Source organism: Pecten maximus, chromosome 16 (genome assembly GCF_902652985.1).
Source record: "Pecten maximus chromosome 16, xPecMax1.1, whole genome shotgun sequence".
Taxonomy (NCBI): domain Eukaryota; kingdom Metazoa; phylum Mollusca; class Bivalvia; order Pectinida; family Pectinidae; genus Pecten; species Pecten maximus.
In genome coordinates, this window is record NC_047030.1 from 13,795,974 (window position 1) to 13,818,505 (window position 22,532).

Consider the following 22,532-nt stretch of genomic DNA (forward strand, 5'->3'; position numbering starts at 1 on the left):
ATCCTGGTAGCATCATTATTGATAATATTAGTTCATGTGAACTTGAATGACAATAATTAATCGCCTAGTACTGTTTGTATTATTCGTATGGCCTTAGATTTGCTATTATTGGTGGCTGTTCACTGTCTTAACGATTTGACCTCATTGTAACAAAACATTGAACAGTTGGCGTTGTGAGAAATAAAAAAACCCATGAAATACTTCTGACAATGACAACTGCAAAATATTTGCGGTTGTATATTAACTATACTATGCATTATCTGTCAACACAGGGGGAGGATTGGTTATCAATACATATAACGCTATAGTAAACTGCAAACCCACTTCTGATACCAATCGTATATTTTAAAAACACCCAGTACATATTTACTTACCTTTATTTCTTTAATATGCATTGCTAAGTCGTATATTGTTTTTCCAGCCAGGAAAAACGAAGACAATAAAAAGAAGAAGCCAATGATGAGACAGGCCCTGGAAAGGGAATGAAAACATAGCAACACATTTTAACAAAGATAAAATACAAAGCTGATATAGAGCCCTACTTTTAACAACCTACCCCAAAACGGTTTGAAATAACACGACATATTTGATAATACGGTTATGTTGATATAAGAGAGTGATGTTGATAAAATGGTCTTGTAAATAAAATAATACGAACATATGAAAAGCAGTATTTATATAAATGTACATTTCGAGATACAAAGTTGCTAAATAAGAAATATCACATGTTATATATATATACAGGTAATTTTACACAGATACGTTTGGACTCGTGATTTACCTAAGTTAGCAGACATCCACATTATGCGGAAAAAATTTAAAACAACAACCCCCTTTACCTATCGTAGGGTCTTTATTTTTGTGACATAATCAGTGTTATTATTATACATTGATGATACAGGCATTGAGAGTCAACACAATACAACAGCTTCACATTATACTATAATAACCCGTATTCAACTAGACTAAGTGTGCATCACGTTATTTAAGTGAGATGATAATTCTATAAGATCATTTACATTGTAAAATAACCAGCATAAGTTTACTGTTAATAACCAAGAAATTGATTTTCATGACATCACTAACGTTATTTGGAAGGATGTAAATAGCTATTGTAAGTTACAATGTACTTTATTTTAACGAGATATTTGCGTTATAATTAGGAGGTGATATACAGGTAAATTAATGGACCATTGTTGTTTTTGTTACCTGGATTCTGCAGCTTCTGAATATAATTCCTTGCTATGAAACCTCCAAAGTACAACTATTGACGAGGCGCTGTCTAGAAGAGCCGCCAGCTAACATATAATAAAAAGAATAAAACTGCATATTGTATATACTGTAGTGTTGTATATATACGATAAAAGACAAATAGGATATTATGAACTTTAGGGACATCACAAAGCTGTTTTGACATTTAGGACTCATCAGTGCTTTTAGGGACATAACACAGCTGTTTTGACATTTAGGACTCATCAGTGATTTTAGGGAAATCACACAGCTGTTTTGACATTTAGGACTCATCAGTGATGTTAGGGAAATCACACAGATGTTTTGACATTTAAGACCAATCAGTGATGTTTGGTACATCACATTGCTGTTTTGATCTTTTAGAACCCAGCAGTGATGTTAGGGACATCACACAGCTGTTTTGACATTTAGGACCCATATGTGATGTTTGATATATCACATAGCTCTTTTGATTTTTTTTAGAACTCATCAGTGATGTTAGGGACATAACACACTTGTTTCAACCATTTAGGACTCATCAGTGATGTTAGGGACATCACACAGCTGTTTTGACATTTAGAACTCATTAGTGATGTTAGGGACATCACACAGCTGTTTTGATCTTTTAGAACTCATCAGAGATGTTAGGGACATCACACAGCTGTTTTGATCTTTTAGAACTCATCAATGATGTTAGGGACATCAGACAGCTGTTTTGACCATTTAGTACTTATCGGTATTGTTAGGGACACACAGCTGCTTTGAACTTTTAGAACTCATTAGTGATGTTAGGGACATCACACAGCTGTTTTGATCTTTTAGAACTAATCAGTGATGTTAGGGACATCACACAGCTGTTTTGACATTTAGGACTCATCGGTATTGTTAGGGACACACAGCTGCTTTGAACTTTTATAACTCATTAGTGATGTTTGGGACATCAGATATGCTAAGGTTCAAAAGTGTTGATACCTAAGCGGCGAGAAATTATCAATTGAAATGAATGAATAGATGAGTGAAAGTTTCGTGCGAAATTATTATAACTACATATTATCTAAGACCTAACATAATAAATAAACGCTGCCGTTAAATTACCTTTTTAAATGTTCGTTATTTTAATATTTCGAAACAAACGTAGGCTAAATGATTTAGTCGAAGATCAAACATAAGTTTTTCATGAACAGCTATCAATTATTAATACAGAGGTTCGAGTGCTTGAAAAACACAAAAATAACATACCCCAAATCCAAATAAGGTAGAACTGTTTCTTGTTATGGAAAGCACTGAAAACAAATTAAAGATTTCTGTAATACATATTAACGTAGTGAATGCCTATTGTATGATACTGGGATGATTATATATCTATTCAAGGTGAATAATGAAAAAAAAAGATGTTTAATGATATTTTCTGCTATAATTGTCGTGAGCAAAACAAAGTGTTCGGAAACCCCACGTGATAAGAAGTTTAGTTTAATATTGGAAATTTCCATAAAGCCTGTCTACAAAGGCAATGGAACACAATTAAACTCAATTGTATCACTTAAATTGCATAAAATAACCTTGCCGTTTTACTTACAACTGTAAATAGCACGTAATAGGAACATTGATTTGACCGGATTTGACTTTACATAATATGTATAAGCACCGATTCTATTTTGATCTTGAAATGCAAGCGGCGGTTGTTAATAATATGCAACTGCCAAACATGTTCCTATTGTGTGCTACAGGCATGTGTGTGTATAACAGCACGGTTATTTTGGGGGGGTTGATAATATGTCAGATAATTCATAATATCGTAAGAAGACAATATACATACATTGTACAAACCTCAGCCTCCCGAACCCCCCTCCCCGTTTTGCACACATATATGCATTAACATTCATTACACGAATGCATCTCGCCGTCCTTAAATTATCATAGTTGTTGATAGGACGTTGCCAATATGAAATTAAACAAAACGTAGATTGTATATTTTATGCATTGTACCGACTTCATACAATGTTCTCTTGTTCTCGAACACAATTTATGTATACTAGAAAATACAAGTTTTTAAATACCAATATAGTTTATGCTTGTGTTTTTATTTATTTGTTTATTCATTGCAGAATTAGCGGTCTATATGTATAACAGAGTCGGATAAAAGGACAGACAAGTCCTTTACAGACAGGTGCCGTACCTAGTGCCAGAGTACCCTGAACAAAGGCGCATATTACCGACAGCCATGATACCGTGATGGCGGCATAACGTAGGCGGACTGCTGATGAGAAGCTAACACGTCTCTTCCGACCAAGAAGTTCCGCTGCGAATAAAAAAGAAATGCATTAAACGAGGATATTTTACAAAATGCAAAACTTTCACTACAGTGTTTGATGTCTTCTGTCTAGGAAATAATGCTGATTATACGATGATTTAGGGCAATGTGATTAACGGTTTTTAATTAATTATAGCAGTTAATATGACCGATTCGTGGCGATGCTTTGGATGATGAGATGACGTCAAGTCGATAATAATGTGCACATCATTAACACTACCGATTTATCATATGACAGAATACCATAATAGGAGTTAGTACTTTACACTATCAACATCCCACCAAAATTGAATACATAATTACTTGCATCCTAAAGAAGTTCAGTCAAACTTCATATCTATATCTGCTATGTAATTTTGTTTGACAAGCAATTACATTAAGGACATAGTTATCTATTGTGTTAAATTTTCAGTCCTCTCCTTGGCCGTAAAAATCATTGACCAATCTTAGAAGATTCATCAGTATCTCCTAGGTATCAATACTTTAGGTTACTAGGGTCAGTATCTCCTAGGTATCAATACTTTAGGTTACTAGGGTCAGTATCTCCTAGGTATCAATACTTTAGGTTACTAGGGTCAGTATCTCCTAGGTGTCAATACTTTAGGTTACTAGGGTCAGTATCTCCTAGGTGTCAATACTTTAGGTTACTAGGGTCAGTATCTCCTAGGTATCAATACTTTAGGTTACTAGGGTCAGTATCTCCTAGGTGTCAATACTTTAGGTTACTAGGGTCAGTATCTCCTAGGTATCAATACTTTAGGTTACTAGGGTCAGTATCTCCTAGGTATCAATACTTTAGGTTACTAGGGTCAGTATCTCCTAGGTGTCAATACTTTAGGTTACTAGGGTCAGTATCTCCTAGGTGTCAATACTTTAGGTTACTAGGGTCAGTATTTCCTAGGTGTCAATACTTTAGGTTGCTAGGGTCAGTATCTCCTAGGTATCAATACTTTAGGCTACTAGGGTCAGTATCTCCTAGGTATCAATACTTTAGGTTACTAGAGTCAGTATCTCCTAGGTGTCAATACTTTAGGTTACTAGGGTCAGTATCTCCTAGGTATCAATACTTTAGGTTACTAGGGTCAGTATCCCCTAGGTATCAATACTTTAGGTTACTAGGGTCAGTATCTCCTAGGTGTCAATACTTTAGGTTACTAGGGTCAGTATCTTCTAGGTATCAATACTTTAGGTTACTAGGGTCAGTATCCCCTAGGTGTCAATACTTAAGGTCACTAGGGTCAGTATCCCCTAGGTGTCAATACTTTAGGTCACTAGGGTCAATATCTCCTAGGTGTCAATACTTTAGGTTACTAGGGTCAGTATCTTCTAGGTATCAATACTTTAGGTTACTAGGGTTAGTATCCCCTAGGTGTTAATACTTTAGGTCACTAGGGTCAGTATCTCCTAGGTGTCAATACTTTAGGTTACTAGGGTCAGTATCTCCTAGGTGTCAATACTTTAGGTTACTAGGGTCAGTATCCCCTAGGTGTCAATACTTTAGGTTACTAGGGTCAGTATCTCCTAGGTGTCAATACTTTAGGTCACTAGGGTCAGTATCTCCTAGGTGTCAATACTTTAGGTTACTAGGGTCAGTATCCCCTAGGTATCAATACTTTAGGTCACTAGGGTCAGTATCTCCTAGGTGTCAATACTTTAGGTTACTAGGGTCAGTATCTCCTAGGTGTCAATACTTAGGTTACTAGGGTCAGTATCTCCTAGGTATCAATACTTTAGGTTACTAGGGTCAGTATCTCCTAGGTATCAATACTTTAGGTTACTAGGGTCAGTATCTCCTAGGTGTCAATACTTTAGGTTACTAGGGTCAGTATCTCCTAGGTATCAATACTTTAGGTTACTAGGGTCGGTATCTCCTAGGTGTCAATACTTTAGGTTACTAGGGTCAGTATCTCCTAGGTAACTTGTATCAATACTTTAGGTTACTAGAGTCAGTATCTCCTAGGTGTCAATACTTTAGGTCACTAGGGTCAGTATCTCCTAGGTATCAATACTTTAGGTTACTAGGGTCAGTATCTCCTAGGTATCAATACTTTAGGTTACTAGGGTCAGTATCTCCTAGGTGTCAATACTTTAGGTTACTAGGGTCAGTATCTCCTAGGTATCAATACTTTAGGTTACTAGGGTCAGTATCTCCTAGGTATCAATACTTTAGGTTACTAGGGTCAGTATCCCCTAGGTGTCAATACTTTAGGTTACTAGGGTCAGTATCTCCTAGGTATCAATACTTTAGGTTACTAGGGTCAGTATCTCCTAGGTGTCAATACTTTAGGTTACTAGGGTCAGTATCTCCTAGGTATCAATACTTTAGGTTACTAGGGTCAGTATCTCCTAGGTGTCAATACTTTAGGTTACTAGGGTCAGTATCTCCTAGGTGTCAATACTTTAGGTTACTAGGGTCAGTATCTCCTAGGTGTCAATACTTTAGGTTACTAGGGTCAGTATCTCCTAGGTATCAATACTTTAGGTACTAGGGTCAGTATCTCCTAGGTATCAATACTTTAGGTTACTAGGGTCAGTATCTCCTAGGTGTCAATACTTTAGGTTACTAGGGTCAGTATCCCCTAGGTATCAATACTTTAGGTTACTAGGGTCAGTATCTCCTAGGTGTCAATACTTTGGGTTACTAGGGTCAGTATCTCCTAGGTATCAATACTTTAGGTTACTAGGGTCAGTATCTCCTAGGTGTCAATACTTTAGGTTACTAGGGTCAGTATCTCCTAGGTATCAATACTTTAGGTCACTAATACCACCCCATGTTTCCCCGTAAGGCTGAGATGGTGGCGTTTCTGTGTTGGTCCCTCCATATTTGGTGATCTTAAGTGTACGATCTTAGTTTTTATTCAATTCGAAACCAGCCACCAGTTCCTACGCCATTTATTCACAATATTTAATGTAGCTTGTGTAGTCCGTGATCTTACCATTCACCTTAACTGCACTTCTGACGTCATCATATAAAGGCTTCCCCGCGTCCATAAAACAAGCAAACATAGCTTTTCCAGATATTTTCCTTTTATTCAAAATATTGTATAAAGCGTTTATATGATCAACATAGCTCCGGTTCCTCCTAAAGCCATTTGGTTCATTAATCAAAATGTTATTAGTTTCTAACCACTTTGCTAGTCTCGCGTTGAGAATGTCAGCAAAAATTGTACACGGTATAGACCAGAGTGTGATTTTCCTATGACAGCGGATCTCATTTGTCGCTTCCGTCCATCCGGTGCTGTGTGATTTTTAAGACAGTTCCTAAAAGTCTTAAAAAGCAGCTCAATACATTTGTCAATATTCATAACATCAGTTGGAATATCTTCTAACCAAGCCACTGTGCGAAGTTTAGCCTGTTGGACCGCGTCCTCGATTTCCTGTTTGGTAATATCCACTTTCAGTTGTGAACTATCAATGTTCATATTGCGTAATACTCTTTTTAATTGCTCCTCTGCGAATGAGAAAAAAACCCATTGTCAAACGCATTACTGTTATCTTTGAATACATGTTCAACGTCTAGCATCGAAGGATTAGTACTGATTCGTCCCTATCGTCCACTGCAAAAGGAATTTCGAACGTTCTCTCATTTGCCATTCGAAGTTTACGTATGGGTTTTTTTCAGAAGTCACGCGATTATGGGCTATTACATAAATATGACAACTCTTGACATTTTATTTTATTCCGGCTAATCACGATTTAATCTCAGATTTAATCGATCAAATAATATCCTCTCGTAACAAAACTTGTGTTTATGTATTTTTCTTCCACGTTCAATGTTCCAATAGGGTCTGTAAAAAGATTCTCCTCCTGTTTTCATACAACAATTATGAGCTGATTTATAATCCAAATGCGAGTTTATCTCGTTTTTCACAAAATTAATTAATTCTGCATGCCTATCATTAATTGACAATTTTTCCGACATGACCCCTTCCATTTAACGAATTGTTTAATGTATACATATTTCCACTTTAGGGTTATTCATAAAATTTAAGGTATATTGGTTAATCATAATTCCACGCAGTATTTGATATACCGGAACTCGTTAATCCGGAATTAACTGTGGGCCCTTAGGATTACTGACGAATCCTAAAAGAAGAAACAGATGTTTGACGTAGTTTCATTGATTTTTGATCTGCTGAAACGAAATCTCTGTTTGTACTGATCGTAACACGGGTGTTTATATCTTGAGTGTATTTTTGTACAATCCTTGAATATTTCTCGGTAACGTGTATGCCACTTAACGTATATTTTTTTTATAACAAGCAGTGTTTACGTTAGAATATAAAATAGCTTTTTACCTTCTTTTTTCACCGTTGTTGAAATAGAAAACAATCCATAATCCGCGTCTTAGGTTGCAAATCATGACAACCTGACATAGGTTAAAAAATGTCAACATTAAGTTATTAAATAGCTTTTTACCTTGTTGTTTTTACTGTCGATCAATAAGAAGACAATCCATAATAAAGATTATTTTTCTCTGCGTGTCAGATTGTGATTCTTTATTTAAAGCGGTGCCATTGAGGATACATATATTACACGCGTTTCTCCTTTCTCAATTTCCTGATTTCCACTGTTTAGGAGTCAAACATCACTGATGAGTCTTATAGAAGGATGAACATCCAGAATTGCATTTCTTTTAATCTATGTTTTGTGTTTGGTTGCATCCTGTCATCAACACCTTTGGCGCTTTGCATCACGGACGAGTCCTAGAAGGATGAAATAGCTGTATGGTGTCCCTGGGATCACGGACGAGTCCTAGAAGGTCTAAACAGCTGTATGGTGTCCCTAACGTCACTGACGAGTCCTAGAAGGATGAAACAGCTGTATGATGTCATTGGGATCACTGACGAGTCCTAGAAGGTCTAAACAGCTGTATGGTGTCCCTAGCATCATCGACGAGTCCTAGAAGAGCATGACACCAGTATGATGCCCCTACACATTCTATTACTACATTCGTATGTAAATGTGGTATTGGCATATATCCGTATAAAGCACTTCAGAAAATCATATAAGATAAAAGCAAGTCCATTGGTAAATCTAACGCCTTGGTTACTGATATATTGCATGATGCGCAGTTCTCTTGTAGAAGCATAAGATTTCGAAATATCGTTTTAAGGTGATCGCGTTATTAAATAGATTATAATTTCCTTTGATTTCAAGGCTTTCTCCTTTTATGGTATTAACGGGAAATGAATAACTTTTGCTGCCGAAAAAAAAGTCTTTTTCCTGTCGATAAATATTAACACGATGATAAGCTGTAAAAAATCAATCTTAGATAAATTGAAGACCGGCTTAAACCGATTTTATTTTTTCGTATTTAGGTACAAGTATAAATATTTGTCGTTCAATTTAATTTTAAAGCCCTTGAAACTACATGTAGTAGTATCATTATTACCAGTGAACCGCAGACTACGGCATAATACCGGCTCATACACTTTATTACCGATACTATATCCAAAAGCCATCTAAATAATTTCAGATTTGTTTAAAGGTCAGACATGTGTGGTTCACATGTTGTCCCGAATGTACGTGACCTTAAATACATCTAGAGATGGCCACATTGCCGAAAGGGTTTTAATTTCGACCATCCAATTAAACTGCTCTCCGTGGCGAGCACGTGCTACACCGGTTATCTGTTTATACCTACATGTAGATACCTCTCCATATATAACATTGTAATTAAATTTCTCGGGGCTAATATTTCGCTGTTGTCCCAGTCAGATTTAACAAGTCTCGGGTATTCAATTTCGCGGAACACCGCCTATTATACATATCGATCGGTGCAGGTGTTTACTAATAGCGCCATCAAATCCCGCTAATATGACCAACCACACGGTATTTTAAAGTGTATAGGGCGTGTTACGTCCTGGTAACGCAGTAGCCTAGTAGTCCAACGGTATAATACAGCTAGTATTGATATTCATATATGTGGAATTATTGAACAATGCATTATTAAGATTGTATACATCAAACAGAAATATCTTACGTGGCAATTAAAAGTGTCTACGCAACTGATGTATTCTTTCACGAATGGGTTTATAACAAGTAATTCATCGTTTTCGTTTGTTTGTTTTTTGTTTGTTTTTTTTGGGTTTTTTTTAATTTTCACTTAGCAACACCTCGTGTGGAACAAGAGGTCACATAAATTCATACAATGATATACATATGGTAACTACATTGACAATATATAGAAATCTACGTACTTTGCCAAGCCTAATATCTGCTCGCTTGGATTAAGTGAGATACTGGTTTTCGACCCCAGGATCTCGGATTTCTAAATGAAAACTGTAAGAAATGGGGTAAGGTAAGCATTGTATATAAATGTAGGTAGCCCAGTCCAGCGGTGTACAGTCTTGTTACCGGAAGTAAGTTGGTCCAGTAACGGGTATACAATCTGATCACCGGAAGTAACTCATTCAAGTCCAGTGATAATTCTGATCAACGGAAGTAACTCGTTTCAGTCCAGCTGTAGAAAGTCTTATCACATTTCTCGCCTATATCCCGTTCAACGTAGTTTACCTTCGCTCAGTAGTTAACACTCTAATCGTTGGAAGAAACTTGTTCCAGTCCAGTAGTATAGAGTTAGATCGCTAGAATTCCCTACAATCCCTGTCCAACATTTTCACAATAAACCCCCTTAAATCCCGGTATAACACTCCTACAAGGACCCCACTTAAATCACTGTCCAACATTACCACTCAGAACCCCGCAATCACCCCTTATATCCCTGTCCGTCATACCCACAATGATCCCTACAAAATCCATGTCCAACATTTCCACAATAAACCCCATAAAATCCTTGTACAACATATTTTCACAATATCAAACCCTCTAAAATCCCTGTCCAACATTCCAAACTAAGTTTCAAATGAGGGGCAGATACTCTAGTATTAGAATTTAGCCTGGCAATTCTTAACAAAAAGAACTGAGGGTCTAGTGGCCATTCTAACTGCCATAATGAAGCCACTTAAATCCCTGTCCAACATCACTACTAAGAACCCCGTATACCCCTTGGATCCCTGTCCGACATACACACAATGAGCCCTACAAAATCCCTGTCCATCATTCCTACTATAGTTACATCCCTCCATTTTACAGCTTACTAAATTCCGGCTGCGAATAAATAAGTGTAAGCGCAGAGGGCAATAAAGCTTAGTGGATCAATACGAATCGGGAATGGGTAACATAAATATGACGTCGTCTATTTGTGACGTTATGAAACGTCAACGACACGGCGCCATTTTGAAAAGACTGATCGACGCAATTTTAGCGTTTTCTCCTGTTACCCGATGATCTCTGTACAAAAAGCTAACGTCAAGTGAGCATTTTGTTAAAAACGAATGGCTGAAGCGTACAGCTCCTATAATTTTGTTAACAATACTGGTGTCTTTACCTAGATTCACTGGACCTATATCATCTCATCTGCCGTAGTTACCAACACATTCAATTTTTATTTTCTTTCAACAATTTGTTTGATGTTAACATAAGCATTGAACTGTTCAATCTTCAGTAAACCCTCTGCAATCTGTGTATAACATTCCCACAATGAATCTCCTAAAGTCCCCATCCAACATTCCCACAATGAACCCTCTACAATCCCCCATCCAACATTCCCACAATGAACCCTCTACAATCCCCCATCCAACATTCCCACAATGAACCCTCTACAATCCCCCATCCAACGTTCCCACAATGAACCCTCTACAATCCCCCATCCAACATTCCCACAATGAACCCTCTACAATCCCCCATCCAACATTCCCACAATGAACCCTCTACAATCCCCCATCCAACATTCCCACAATGAACCCTCTACAATCCCCCATCCAACGTTCCCACAATGAACCCTCTACAATCCCCATCCAACATTCCCACAATGAACCCTCTACAATCCCCCATCCAACATTCCCATAATGAACCCTCTACAATCCCCCATCCAACGTTCCCACAATGAACCTTCTACAATCCCCCATCCAACGTTCCCACAATGAACCCTCTACAATCCCCATCCAACATTCCCACAATGAACCCTCTACAATCCCCCATCCAACATTCCCACAATGAACCCTCTACAATCCCCATCCAACATTCCCACAATGAACCCTCTACAATCCCCCATCCAACATTCCCACAATAAACCCTCTACAATCCCCCATCCAACATTCCCACAATGAACCCTCTACAATCCCCCATCCAACATTCCCACAATGAAACCTCTATAATCCCCCATCTAACATTACCACAATGAACCCTCTACGATCCCCCATCCAGCATTCCCACAACGAAACTTCTACAACCCCCCATCCAACATTTCCAAAATGAACCCTCTACAATCCCCCATCTAACATTCCCACAATGAACCCTCTACAATCCCCATCCAACGTTCCCACAATGAACCCTCTACAATCTCCATCTAACATTACCACAATGAACCCTCTACGATCCCCCATCCAGCATTCCCACAACGAAACTTCTACAACCCCCCATCCAACATTTCCAAAATGAACCCTCTACAATCCCCCATCTAACATTCCCACAATGAACCCTCTACAATCCCCATCCAACGTTCCCACAATGAACCCTCTACAATCTCCATCCAACATTCCCACAATGAACCCTCTACAATCCCCATCCAACATTCCCACAATGAACCCTCTACAATCCCCCATCCAACATTCCCACAATGAACCCTCTACAATCCCCCATCCAACATTCCCACAATGAACCCTCTACAATCCCCATCCAACATTCCCACAATGAACCCTCTACAATCCCCCATCCAACGTTCCCACAATGAACCCTCTACAATCCCCATCCAACATTCCCACAATGAACCCTCTACAATCCCCATCCAACATTCCCACAATGAACCCTCTACAATCCCCCATCCAACGTTCCCACAATAAACCCTCTACAATCCCCCATCCAACATTCCCACAATGAACCCTCTACAATCCCCCATCCAACATTCCCACAATGAAACCTCTATAATCCCCCATCTAACATTACCACAATGAACCCTCTACGATCCCCCATCCAGCATTCCCACAACGAAACTTCTACAACCCCCCATCCAACATTTCCAAAATGAACCCTCTACAATCCCCCATCTAACATTCCCACAATGAACCCTCTACAATCCCCATCCAACATTCCCACAATGAACCCTCTACAATCCCCATCCAACATTCCCACAATGAACCCTCTACAATCCCCATCCAACATTCCCACAATGAACCCTCTACAATCCCCCATCCAACATTCCCACAATGAACCCTCTACAATCCCCCATCCAACATTCCCACAATGAACCCTCTACAATCCCCATCCAACATTCCCACAATGAACCCTCTACAATCCCCCATCCAACATTCCCACAATGAACCCTCTACAATCCCCATCCAACATTCCCACAATGAACCCTCTACAATCCCCCATCCAACATTCCCATAATGAACCCTCTACAATCCCCCATCCAACGTTCCCACAATGAACCTTCTACAATCCCCCATCCAACATTCCCACAATGAACCCTCTACAATCCCCATCCAACATTCCCACAATGAACCCTCTACAATCCCCCATCCAACATTCCCACAATGAACCCTCTACAATCCCCATCCAACATTCCCACAATGAACCCTCTACAATCCCCCATCCAACGTTCCCACAATAAACCCTCTACAATCCCCCATCCAACATTCCCACAATGAACCCTCTACAATCCCCCATCCAACATTCCCACAATGAAACCTCTATAATCCCCCATCTAACATTACCACAATGAACCCTCTACGATCCCCCATCCAGCATTCCCACAACGAAACCTCTACAACCCCCCATCCAACATTTCCAAAATGAACCCTCTACAATCCCCCATCTAACATTCCCACAATGAACCCTCTACAATCCCCATCCAACGTTCCCACAATGAACCCTCTACAATCTCCATCCAACGTTCCCACAATGAACCCTCTACAATCCCCATCCAACATTCCCACAATGAACCCTCTACAATCCCCCATCTAACATTCCCACAATGAACCTTCTACAATCCCACATCCAACATTCCCACAATAAACCCTCTACAATCCCCCATCCAACGTTCCCACAATGAACCTTCTACAATCCCACATCTAACATTCCCACAATAAACCCTCTACAATCCCCCATCCAACGTTCCCACAATGAACCCTCTACAATTCCCATCCAACATTCCCACAATAAACCCTCTACAATCCCCCATCCAACGTTCCCACAATGAACCCTCTACAATCCCCCATCCAACATTCCCACAATGAACCCTCTACAATCCCCATCCAACATTCCCACAATGAACCCTCTACAATCCCCATCCAACATTCCCACAATGAACCCTCTACAATCCCCCATCCAACGTTCCCACAATAAACCCTCTACAATCCCCCATCCAACGTTCCCACAATGAACCCTCTACAATCCCACATCCAACGTTCCCACAATAAACCCTCTACAATCCCCCATCCAACATTCCCACAATGAACCCTCTACAATCCCCCATCCAACATTCCCACAATGAACCCTCTACAATCCCCATCCAACATTCCCACAATGAACCCTCTACAATCCCCATCCAACATTCCCACAATGAACCCTCTACAATCCCCCATCCAACATTCCCACAATAAACCCTCTACAATCCCCCATCCAACGTTCCCACAATGAACCCTCTACAATCCCCATCCAACGTTCCCACAATAAACCCTCTACAATCCCCATCCAACATTCCCACAATGAACCCTCTACAATCCCCCATCCAACGTTCCCACAATAAACCCTCTACAATCCCCCATCCAACATTCCCACAATGAACCCTCTACAATCCCCCATCCAACATTCCCACAATGAAACCTCTATAATCCCCCATCTAACATTCCCACAATGAACCCTCTACGATCCCCCATCCAGCATTCCCACAACGAAACCTCTACAACCCCCCATCCAACATTTCCAAAATGAACCCTCTACAATCCCCCATCTAACATTCCCACAATGAACCCTCTACAATCCCCCATCTAACATTCCCACAATGAACCCTCTACAATCCCCATCCAACATTCCCACAATGAACCCTCTACAATCCCCCATCCAACATTCCCACAATGAACCCTCTACAATCCCCCATCCAACATTCCCACAATGAACCCTCTACAATCCCCCATCCAACATTCCCACAATAAACCCTCTACAATCCCCCATACAACGTTCCCACAATGAACCCTCTACAATCCCCCATCCAACGTTCCCACAATAAACCCTCTACAATCCCCCATCCAACATTCCCACAATGAACCCTCTACAATCCCCCATCCAACATTCCCACAATGAAACCTCTATAATCCCCCATCTAACATTACCACAATGAACCCTCTACGATCCCCCATCCAGCATTCCCACAACGAAACTTCTACAACCCCCCATCCAACATTTCCAAAATGAACCCTCTACAATCCCCCATCTAACATTCCCACAATGAACCCTCTACAATCCCCATCCAACGTTCCCACAATGAACCCTCTACAATCTCCATCCAACGTTCCCACAATGAACCCTCTACAATCCCCATCCAACATTCCCACAATGAACCCTCTACAATCCCCCATCCAACATTCCCACAATGAACCCTCTACAATCCCCCATCCAACATTCCCACAATGAACCCTCTACAATCCCCATCCAACATTCCCACAATGAACCCTCTACAATCCCCCATCCAACGTTCCCACAATGAACCCTCTACAATCCCCCATCCAACGTTCCCACAATGAACCCTCTACAATCTCCATCCAACGTTCCCACAATGAACCCTCTACAATCCCCATCCAACATTCCCACAATGAACCCTCTACAATCCCCCATCTAACATTCCCACAATGAACCTTCTACAATCCCACATCCAACATTCCCACAATAAACCCTCTACAATCCCCCATCCAACGTTCCCACAATGAACCTTCTACAATCCCACATCCAACATTCCCACAATAAACCCTCTACAATCCCCCATCCAACGTTCCCACAATGAACCCTCTACAATTCCCATCCAACATTCCCACAATAAACCCTCTACAATCCCCCATCCAACGTTCCCACAATGAACCCTCTACAATCCCCCATCCAACATTCCCACAATGAACCCTCTACAATCCCCATCCAACATTCCCACAATGAACCCTCTACAATCCCCATCCAACATTCCCACAATGAACCCTCTACAATCCCCCATCCAACATTCCCACAATAAACCCTCTACAATCCCCCATCCAACGTTCCCACAATGAACCCTCTACAATCCCACATCCAACGTTCCCACAATAAACCCTCTACAATCCCCCATCCAACGTTCCCACAATGAACCCTCTACAATCCCCCATCCAACATTCCCACAATGAACCCTCTACAATCCCCATCCAACATTCCCACAATGAACCCTCTACAATCCCCATCCAACATTCCCACAATGAACCCTCTACAATCCCCCATCCAACATTCCCACAATAAACCCTCTACAATCCCCCATCCAACGTTCCCACAATGAACCCTCTACAATCCCCATCCAACGTTCCCACAATAAACCCTCTACAATCCCCATCCAACATTCCCACAATGAACCCTCTACAATCCCCCATCCAACGTTCCCACAATAACCCTCTACAATCCCCCATCCAACATTCCCACAATGAACCCTCTACAATCCCCCATCCAACATTCCCACAATGAAACCTCTATAATCCCCCATCTAACATTCCCACAATGAACCCTCTACGATCCCCCATCTAGCATTCCCACAACGAAACCTCTACAACCCCCCATCCAACATTTCCAAATGAACCCTCTACAATCCCCCATCTAACATTCCCACAATGAACCCTCTACAATCCCCCATCTAACATTCCCACAATGAACCCTCTACAATCCCCATCCAACATTCCCACTATGAACCCTCTACAATCCCCCATCCAACATTCCCACAATGAACCCTCTACAATCCCCCATCCAACATTCCCACAATGAACCCTCTACAATCCCCCATCCAACATTCCCACAATGAACCCTATATAATCCCCCATCCAACATTCCCACAATGAACCCTCTACAATCCCCCATCCAACATTCCCACAATGAACCCTATATAATCCCCCATCCAACATTCCCACAATGAACCCTCTACAATCCCCCATCCAACATTCCCACAATGAACCCTATATAATCCCCCATCCAACATTCCCACAATGAACCCTCTACAATCCCCCATCCAACATTCCCACAATGAACCCTCTACAATCCCCATCCAACATTCCCACAATGAACCCTCTACAATCCCCATCCAACATTCCCACAATGAACCCTCTACAATCCCCATCCATCATTCCCACAATGAACCCTCTACAATCCCCATCCATTATTCCCACAATGAACCCTCTACAATCCCCATCCAACATTCCCACAATGAACCCTCTACAATCCCCATCCAACATTCCCACAATGAACCCTCTACAATCCCCATCCAACATTCCCACAATGAACCCTCTACAATCCCCATCCATTATTCCCACAATGAACCCTCTACAATCCCCATCCAACATTCCCACAATGAACCCTCTACAATCCCAATCCAACATTCCCACAATGAACCTCTAAATTCCCTGTTTTACCTTCCCCCGTAAACCCCCTGTCCTAAATTCCCCCGTGAAGCCCCTGACATACCTGTCCGATATTACCAGTAACCATCCATATGTGTCCCTACGTGTATCTATCCACTAGTTGTTATTAAATGATAAATGCAGTTTGTTGTTGTGAGATACTGTATACTGATGTATTAATACCATTGATTATCTATAAACAAAGAACATAGAAGTGCTATGAATATGTCATGGCCATAGTGTGCTTCTTCGTTATCATTTATCATCACGTATAGGCATCAACAGATGTTCTTTACATTCAACCTGAAATAGGCACTTAAAGCGAACAACATATGGTGAGCTTTTTGTTTACGAGAAATCTAGTTTATACCTATCTACTAGGAAAACAGCAATCCGCTGTATATAATTTTATTATTAATTACGGAATAACATCTTCAGATGTGTGTGACAAGGGGATGGGGGGGGGGGGGGGGGGGGGGCTGCACCTTCGAGGGTGTCTTTTTTATTGAATGTAAAACTAGCAGCCTGAAACGCAGTATCATTCTATACGTGTATTAAGTTCCTGTGACATTGACGTGGTATCATTCTATACGTATCTTAGGTTCCTGTGACATTGACGTGGTATCATTCTATACGTATCTTAGGTTCCTGTGACATTGACGTGGTATCATTCTATACGTATCTTAGGTTCCTGTGACATTGACGTGGTATCATTCTATACGTATCTTAGGTTCCTGTGACATTGACGTGGTATCATTCTATACGTATCTTAGGTTCCTGTGACATTGACGTGGTATCATTCTATACGTATCTTAGGTTCCTGTGACATTGACGTGGTATCATTCTATACGTATCTTAGGTTCCTGTGACATTGACGTGGTATCATTCTATACGTATCTTAGGTTCCTGTGACATTGACGTGGTATCATTCTATACGTATCTTAGGTTCCTGTGACATTGACGTGGTATCATTCTATACGTATCTTAGGTTCCTGTGACATTGACGTGGTATCATTCTATACGTATCTTAGGTTCCTGTGACATTGACGTAGTATCATTCTATACGTATCTTAGGTTCCTGTGATATTGACGTAGTATCATTCTATACGTACAGTAGGTATCTTAGGTTCCTGTGATATTGATGTCGTAGCGTGGACAAAATAGCACTACGACACCAAAGAGCAATTAACAATTTCTGACTAGAGACTAAATAAGTTTCATGTATTGCCCTTTAAAGTGAACTCTTTTTTATGCATACTTTAAGACTTAATGTAAACCGAGACATATAACTCGCCCTCAAATTGTTCGCATATCATTGGTAGATTCTGTGACAATTGCAGGTATGGCAAGTATTAACAAGTTATATTGTTAGTGAAGATTTAGAGCGTACGCGAGATGATCAAAACACGACAGGTCGATTCGACAGCATTTAAACATGCATAATTCGATATATAAAATGATCATCGAAATATAAAGTTTTAGGAGGTTGCGATATGTTCGTTTGTTTTATGAGGTTGCGGTATGTTCTGTGTTTTGGGAGGTTGTGGTATGTTCTTGTGTTTTGGGAGGTTGCGGTATGTTCGTTGTTTTGGGAGGTTGCGGTATGTTCGTTGTTTTGGGAGGTTGCGGTATGTTCGTGTGTTTTGGAAGGTTGCGGTATGTTCCTGTGTTTTGGGAGGTTGTGGTATGTTCTTGTGTTTTGGGAGGTTGTGGAATGTTCGTTGCTTTAGGAGGTTGCGGTATGTTAGTTGTTTTGGGAGGTTGCGGTATGTTCGTTGCTTTAGGAGGTTGTGGTATGTTCGTTGTTTTATGAGGTTGAGGTATGTTCGTTGTTTTGGGAGGTTGTGGTATGTTCGTGTGTTTTGGGAGGTTGCGGTATGTTCGTGTGTTTTGGAAGGTTGCGGTATGTTCCTGTGTTTTAGGAGGTTGCGGTATGTTCGTGTGTTTTGGGAGGTTGCGGTATGTTCGTGTGTTTTGGGAGGTTGCGGTATGTTCGTGTGTTTTGGGAGGTTGTGGTATGTTCGTGTGTTTTGGGAGGTTGCAGTATGTTCGTGTGGTTTGGGAGGTTGTGGAATGTTCGTTGTTTTAGGAGGTTGCGGTATGTTCGTGTGTTTTAGGAGGTTGCGGTATGTTCCTGTGTTTTAGGAGGTTGCGGTATGTTCTTGTGTTTTAGGAGGTTGCGGTATGTTCTTATGTTTTAGGAGGTTGCGGTATGTTTTTGTTTGTCGCTTTGTGATAGCAAGTATCCGATGTCGACTTTATAGTGCTGTCCCACTGAAACATGCTGCCGAAGACATCCAGCAGGACACTCCATCCGGTCACATGATACTATCAACGGGCGAAACAGTCGCCCAAACGATTTGTATTTGCATAACTTCGGTCAAACGAGTGAATAATAGAGAAGGAATCCACACTCACGTGGACCCGAACCGACCCGGTAGATGCACGTGTGCATCAACTTGAGCACTGACTGTTGACCGGAAGTAGACTATCTACCGTGGAACTGTTTTTAAACGAAAAGCTCTTGTGAAAGTTTTTACTGAAATCTGGGCACCATTTTTACACAGAGTCTACGAGTTTAGCGTATTAAAACATCAAAATGAGATTCTGTACGGGACCGCTTAATCTATGGGATGAAATTATGACATTTTGTCTGAAAAAATGTTGGGACAGCTACAGGTCGTATGTGACAGACATATTCCTTCTATACCACTTAATACATTGCTATAACTGTATGTTATTACATCATTATGAAACTATTGAATGACGTCATATATATATATATGACAGGCTTGTGCAATATCATATTTATCATAATATGACCATGCCCGGATACTCCCTAAATCCAGATGGTATTTATAGCCTCATCGATGATATGTCTCATTTATTGACGTCATCATTATTGTGACGTCATTGTTTTATATAGAAACGTTGCGTATTACTTGAACATGGTTTTTTTTCGATTCAGTAACAACACTTACAATACAAGGTAACAAATTACATAATGTATGAACTTATTCGATTGATCAACGTAATGACCATGATATTGAAATGTTTCTGGAGATATAAATATAAGTGTTCCTGTAACGATTACTGGGTGTGTTAGTTTTGAAGACATCGATAGAAAACAAAATTACTTCCTATTACCTATTAACTTGTAAATCTTTCTAATAAAACGAAGATTTACATAGCTAAGTATATATTTCCGATAAGACCCTGTTTATCTGATTTCATTATGATGTATCTATACGTCACAACATTAACAAACTAACTAATTATATCAAGCACAAATATTATATAAAGACAGTTATAAAACATCGGTACATCCTCTTTCGAGATTGCGAAACAAGCACTACTCAAATATTGTGTTATAAACGTTCCCAGTTTATATATATATATATATATGTGTGTGTGTGTGTGTGTGTGTGTGTGTGTGTGTGTGTGTGTGTATGTTAAACCCCCATTGTATAGTGCAGTATACCTTTTTCGAGAGTGAATTCGGACATTTCGAGTTTGCCCTCTCCTGAATGGTTCATCATATCTCCATTTCTCCGGATGTCCGGTGCCCCGTTGGCAATACGTTTGTCCTTGTCGCCCTTGTCCGACATTTCGTCAGGGTGCTGCACATCACCGGACATCGTCTGACAATGATGTCCGTGTTACAGCTGGTCAAGGGCCTAGTAAGTCCTACTCCGACAACAGGCCAGGGTTAACAGTACTCCGTAGTCCATAACTAAGTACATATCACCGTCAGGTAAAACAGCTGTAGGACACGTCTCTCATCAAGATCCAAACCAGTAATATCTTTGCATGCTTTTAAGCTATATATGATGTTGGTATTTTATCCTAAAAGAATCGAATATCACTATACTTTAAAGCGTCAATACTGTATAGGGGTTTACCTATACAATTACAATACACACAACATATATATATATATATATACACTTAGCTTGTAACTGGGACTTGGTATATCGGGTTCAATTTCTCCTTGTATCAGTCTGTCCATTGGAGTGGAACTGTTTAGTTTACGAGTTTACTTTTAAATTAGTAGTAGCGTGCGATGTCTAATATACCTAACCTAAATATAATTGTCCTTCACTCAATACCTCACAATAAACATCTGTTCGTGCTTACTTTCAGTTTTGCCCTAGACGATCTGGTTACGTTCTATTGTATGAAAGATCACATGTGCCTGACAATCTTGGTCTTTTTTACTCATTTTCCATATTGTTTTCCTTTAACTAACAGAAATCAAGCTTTGGGATAGTCAATCCGCAGCAGGCCGACAAAGTATATATACAGTGGAACTTCTCAAAACCGATCATCTCTTGATACCGATCGTAATGGCTATGTACAGACTCGATCCTTTTGTATTACAGTAATAATAAGAACTAGATTTGATCAAGATCAAAACACGGGATTTCCAACAAGAAAATGATCGCAGACACGTTCTCGTTCTGACGATCGCTTTTGTACGTTTTACCTACGATTTCTCTTCGTTTTCTCTTCGCTTCCCTTCTTTAACCAATCTTTAAAATAACGTTTTCTTTCACATACGATGAAAATAAACCGTTTTAAAAGAATTTAAATTTTTAGATTTTGTATCATTTGACCTCCGTGAATCGTGTATCTCGTACCTTGTATAGTGTTAACTGTACCTGTATCTCGTACCTTGATCGTGTTTATCATACTGTGTATCGTGTTTACTGAACCGTATATCTTGTATCCCGTAACGTGTATTGTGTATACTGTACCGTGTATCTCGTATCATCATATCAAGTATCGTGTATACCGTACAGTGTATCGTGTATCTAGTACCATGTATCATGCATACCGTACCGTGTATCTCGTACCACGTACCTTGTATCTCGTACCAAGTATTGTGTATACCGTTCCGTGTTTCGTGTGTACTGTTCAGTATATAGTGTATCCCGTACAAGTATCGTGAATCCTGTACCGTGCATCATGTATACCATACTGTTATCTTCGTTTTTTTTTTTGTTTGTTTGTTTTGTTTTTTTTTGTTTTTTGATGATTTGACCTTGAAACGTTGCATATATCTTCATAAGAGCATTTTCTTCTATAGATGATCAAAATAAACAGATTTTAAAAGAATTTAAAATTTTCGATTTTTGGTCATTTGACCTCGGTGACCTTGAACGAAGGTCAATGTCAATGAAAAGCAATCAAGTTTGTAGCTCTTTGTACAAGCTATCACTGTGCCAAATATCAAATCTGTATGTGTAAGGATATAGGAGTAAACGGGAATTAAGTGCATTTTTGGGACAAATTTGAATTTTGGCGGG

General features: G+C 40.0%; 1 protein-coding gene across 1 annotated transcript in view; it reads right to left on the reverse strand.

Annotated features, from left to right (window-relative positions):
- LOC117344930 (transmembrane protein 163-like) overlaps positions 1-21,134 on the reverse strand; it is a 33,230-nt gene extending 12,096 nt beyond the window's left edge. Inside the window, exons 1-5 of the mRNA XM_033907814.1 lie at positions 20,705-21,134; positions 3,407-3,529; positions 2,470-2,513; positions 1,210-1,298; positions 375-471 (exon numbers count right to left, since the gene is read on the reverse strand). Coding sequence (XP_033763705.1) covers positions 375-471; positions 1,210-1,298; positions 2,470-2,513; positions 3,407-3,529; positions 20,705-20,861 — 510 coding nt within the window. The 5' untranslated portion in view covers positions 20,862-21,134. The remainder of the gene's footprint in view (positions 1-374; positions 472-1,209; positions 1,299-2,469; positions 2,514-3,406; positions 3,530-20,704) is intronic.
- Between the last annotated feature and the right edge of the window lie 1,398 nt (positions 21,135-22,532).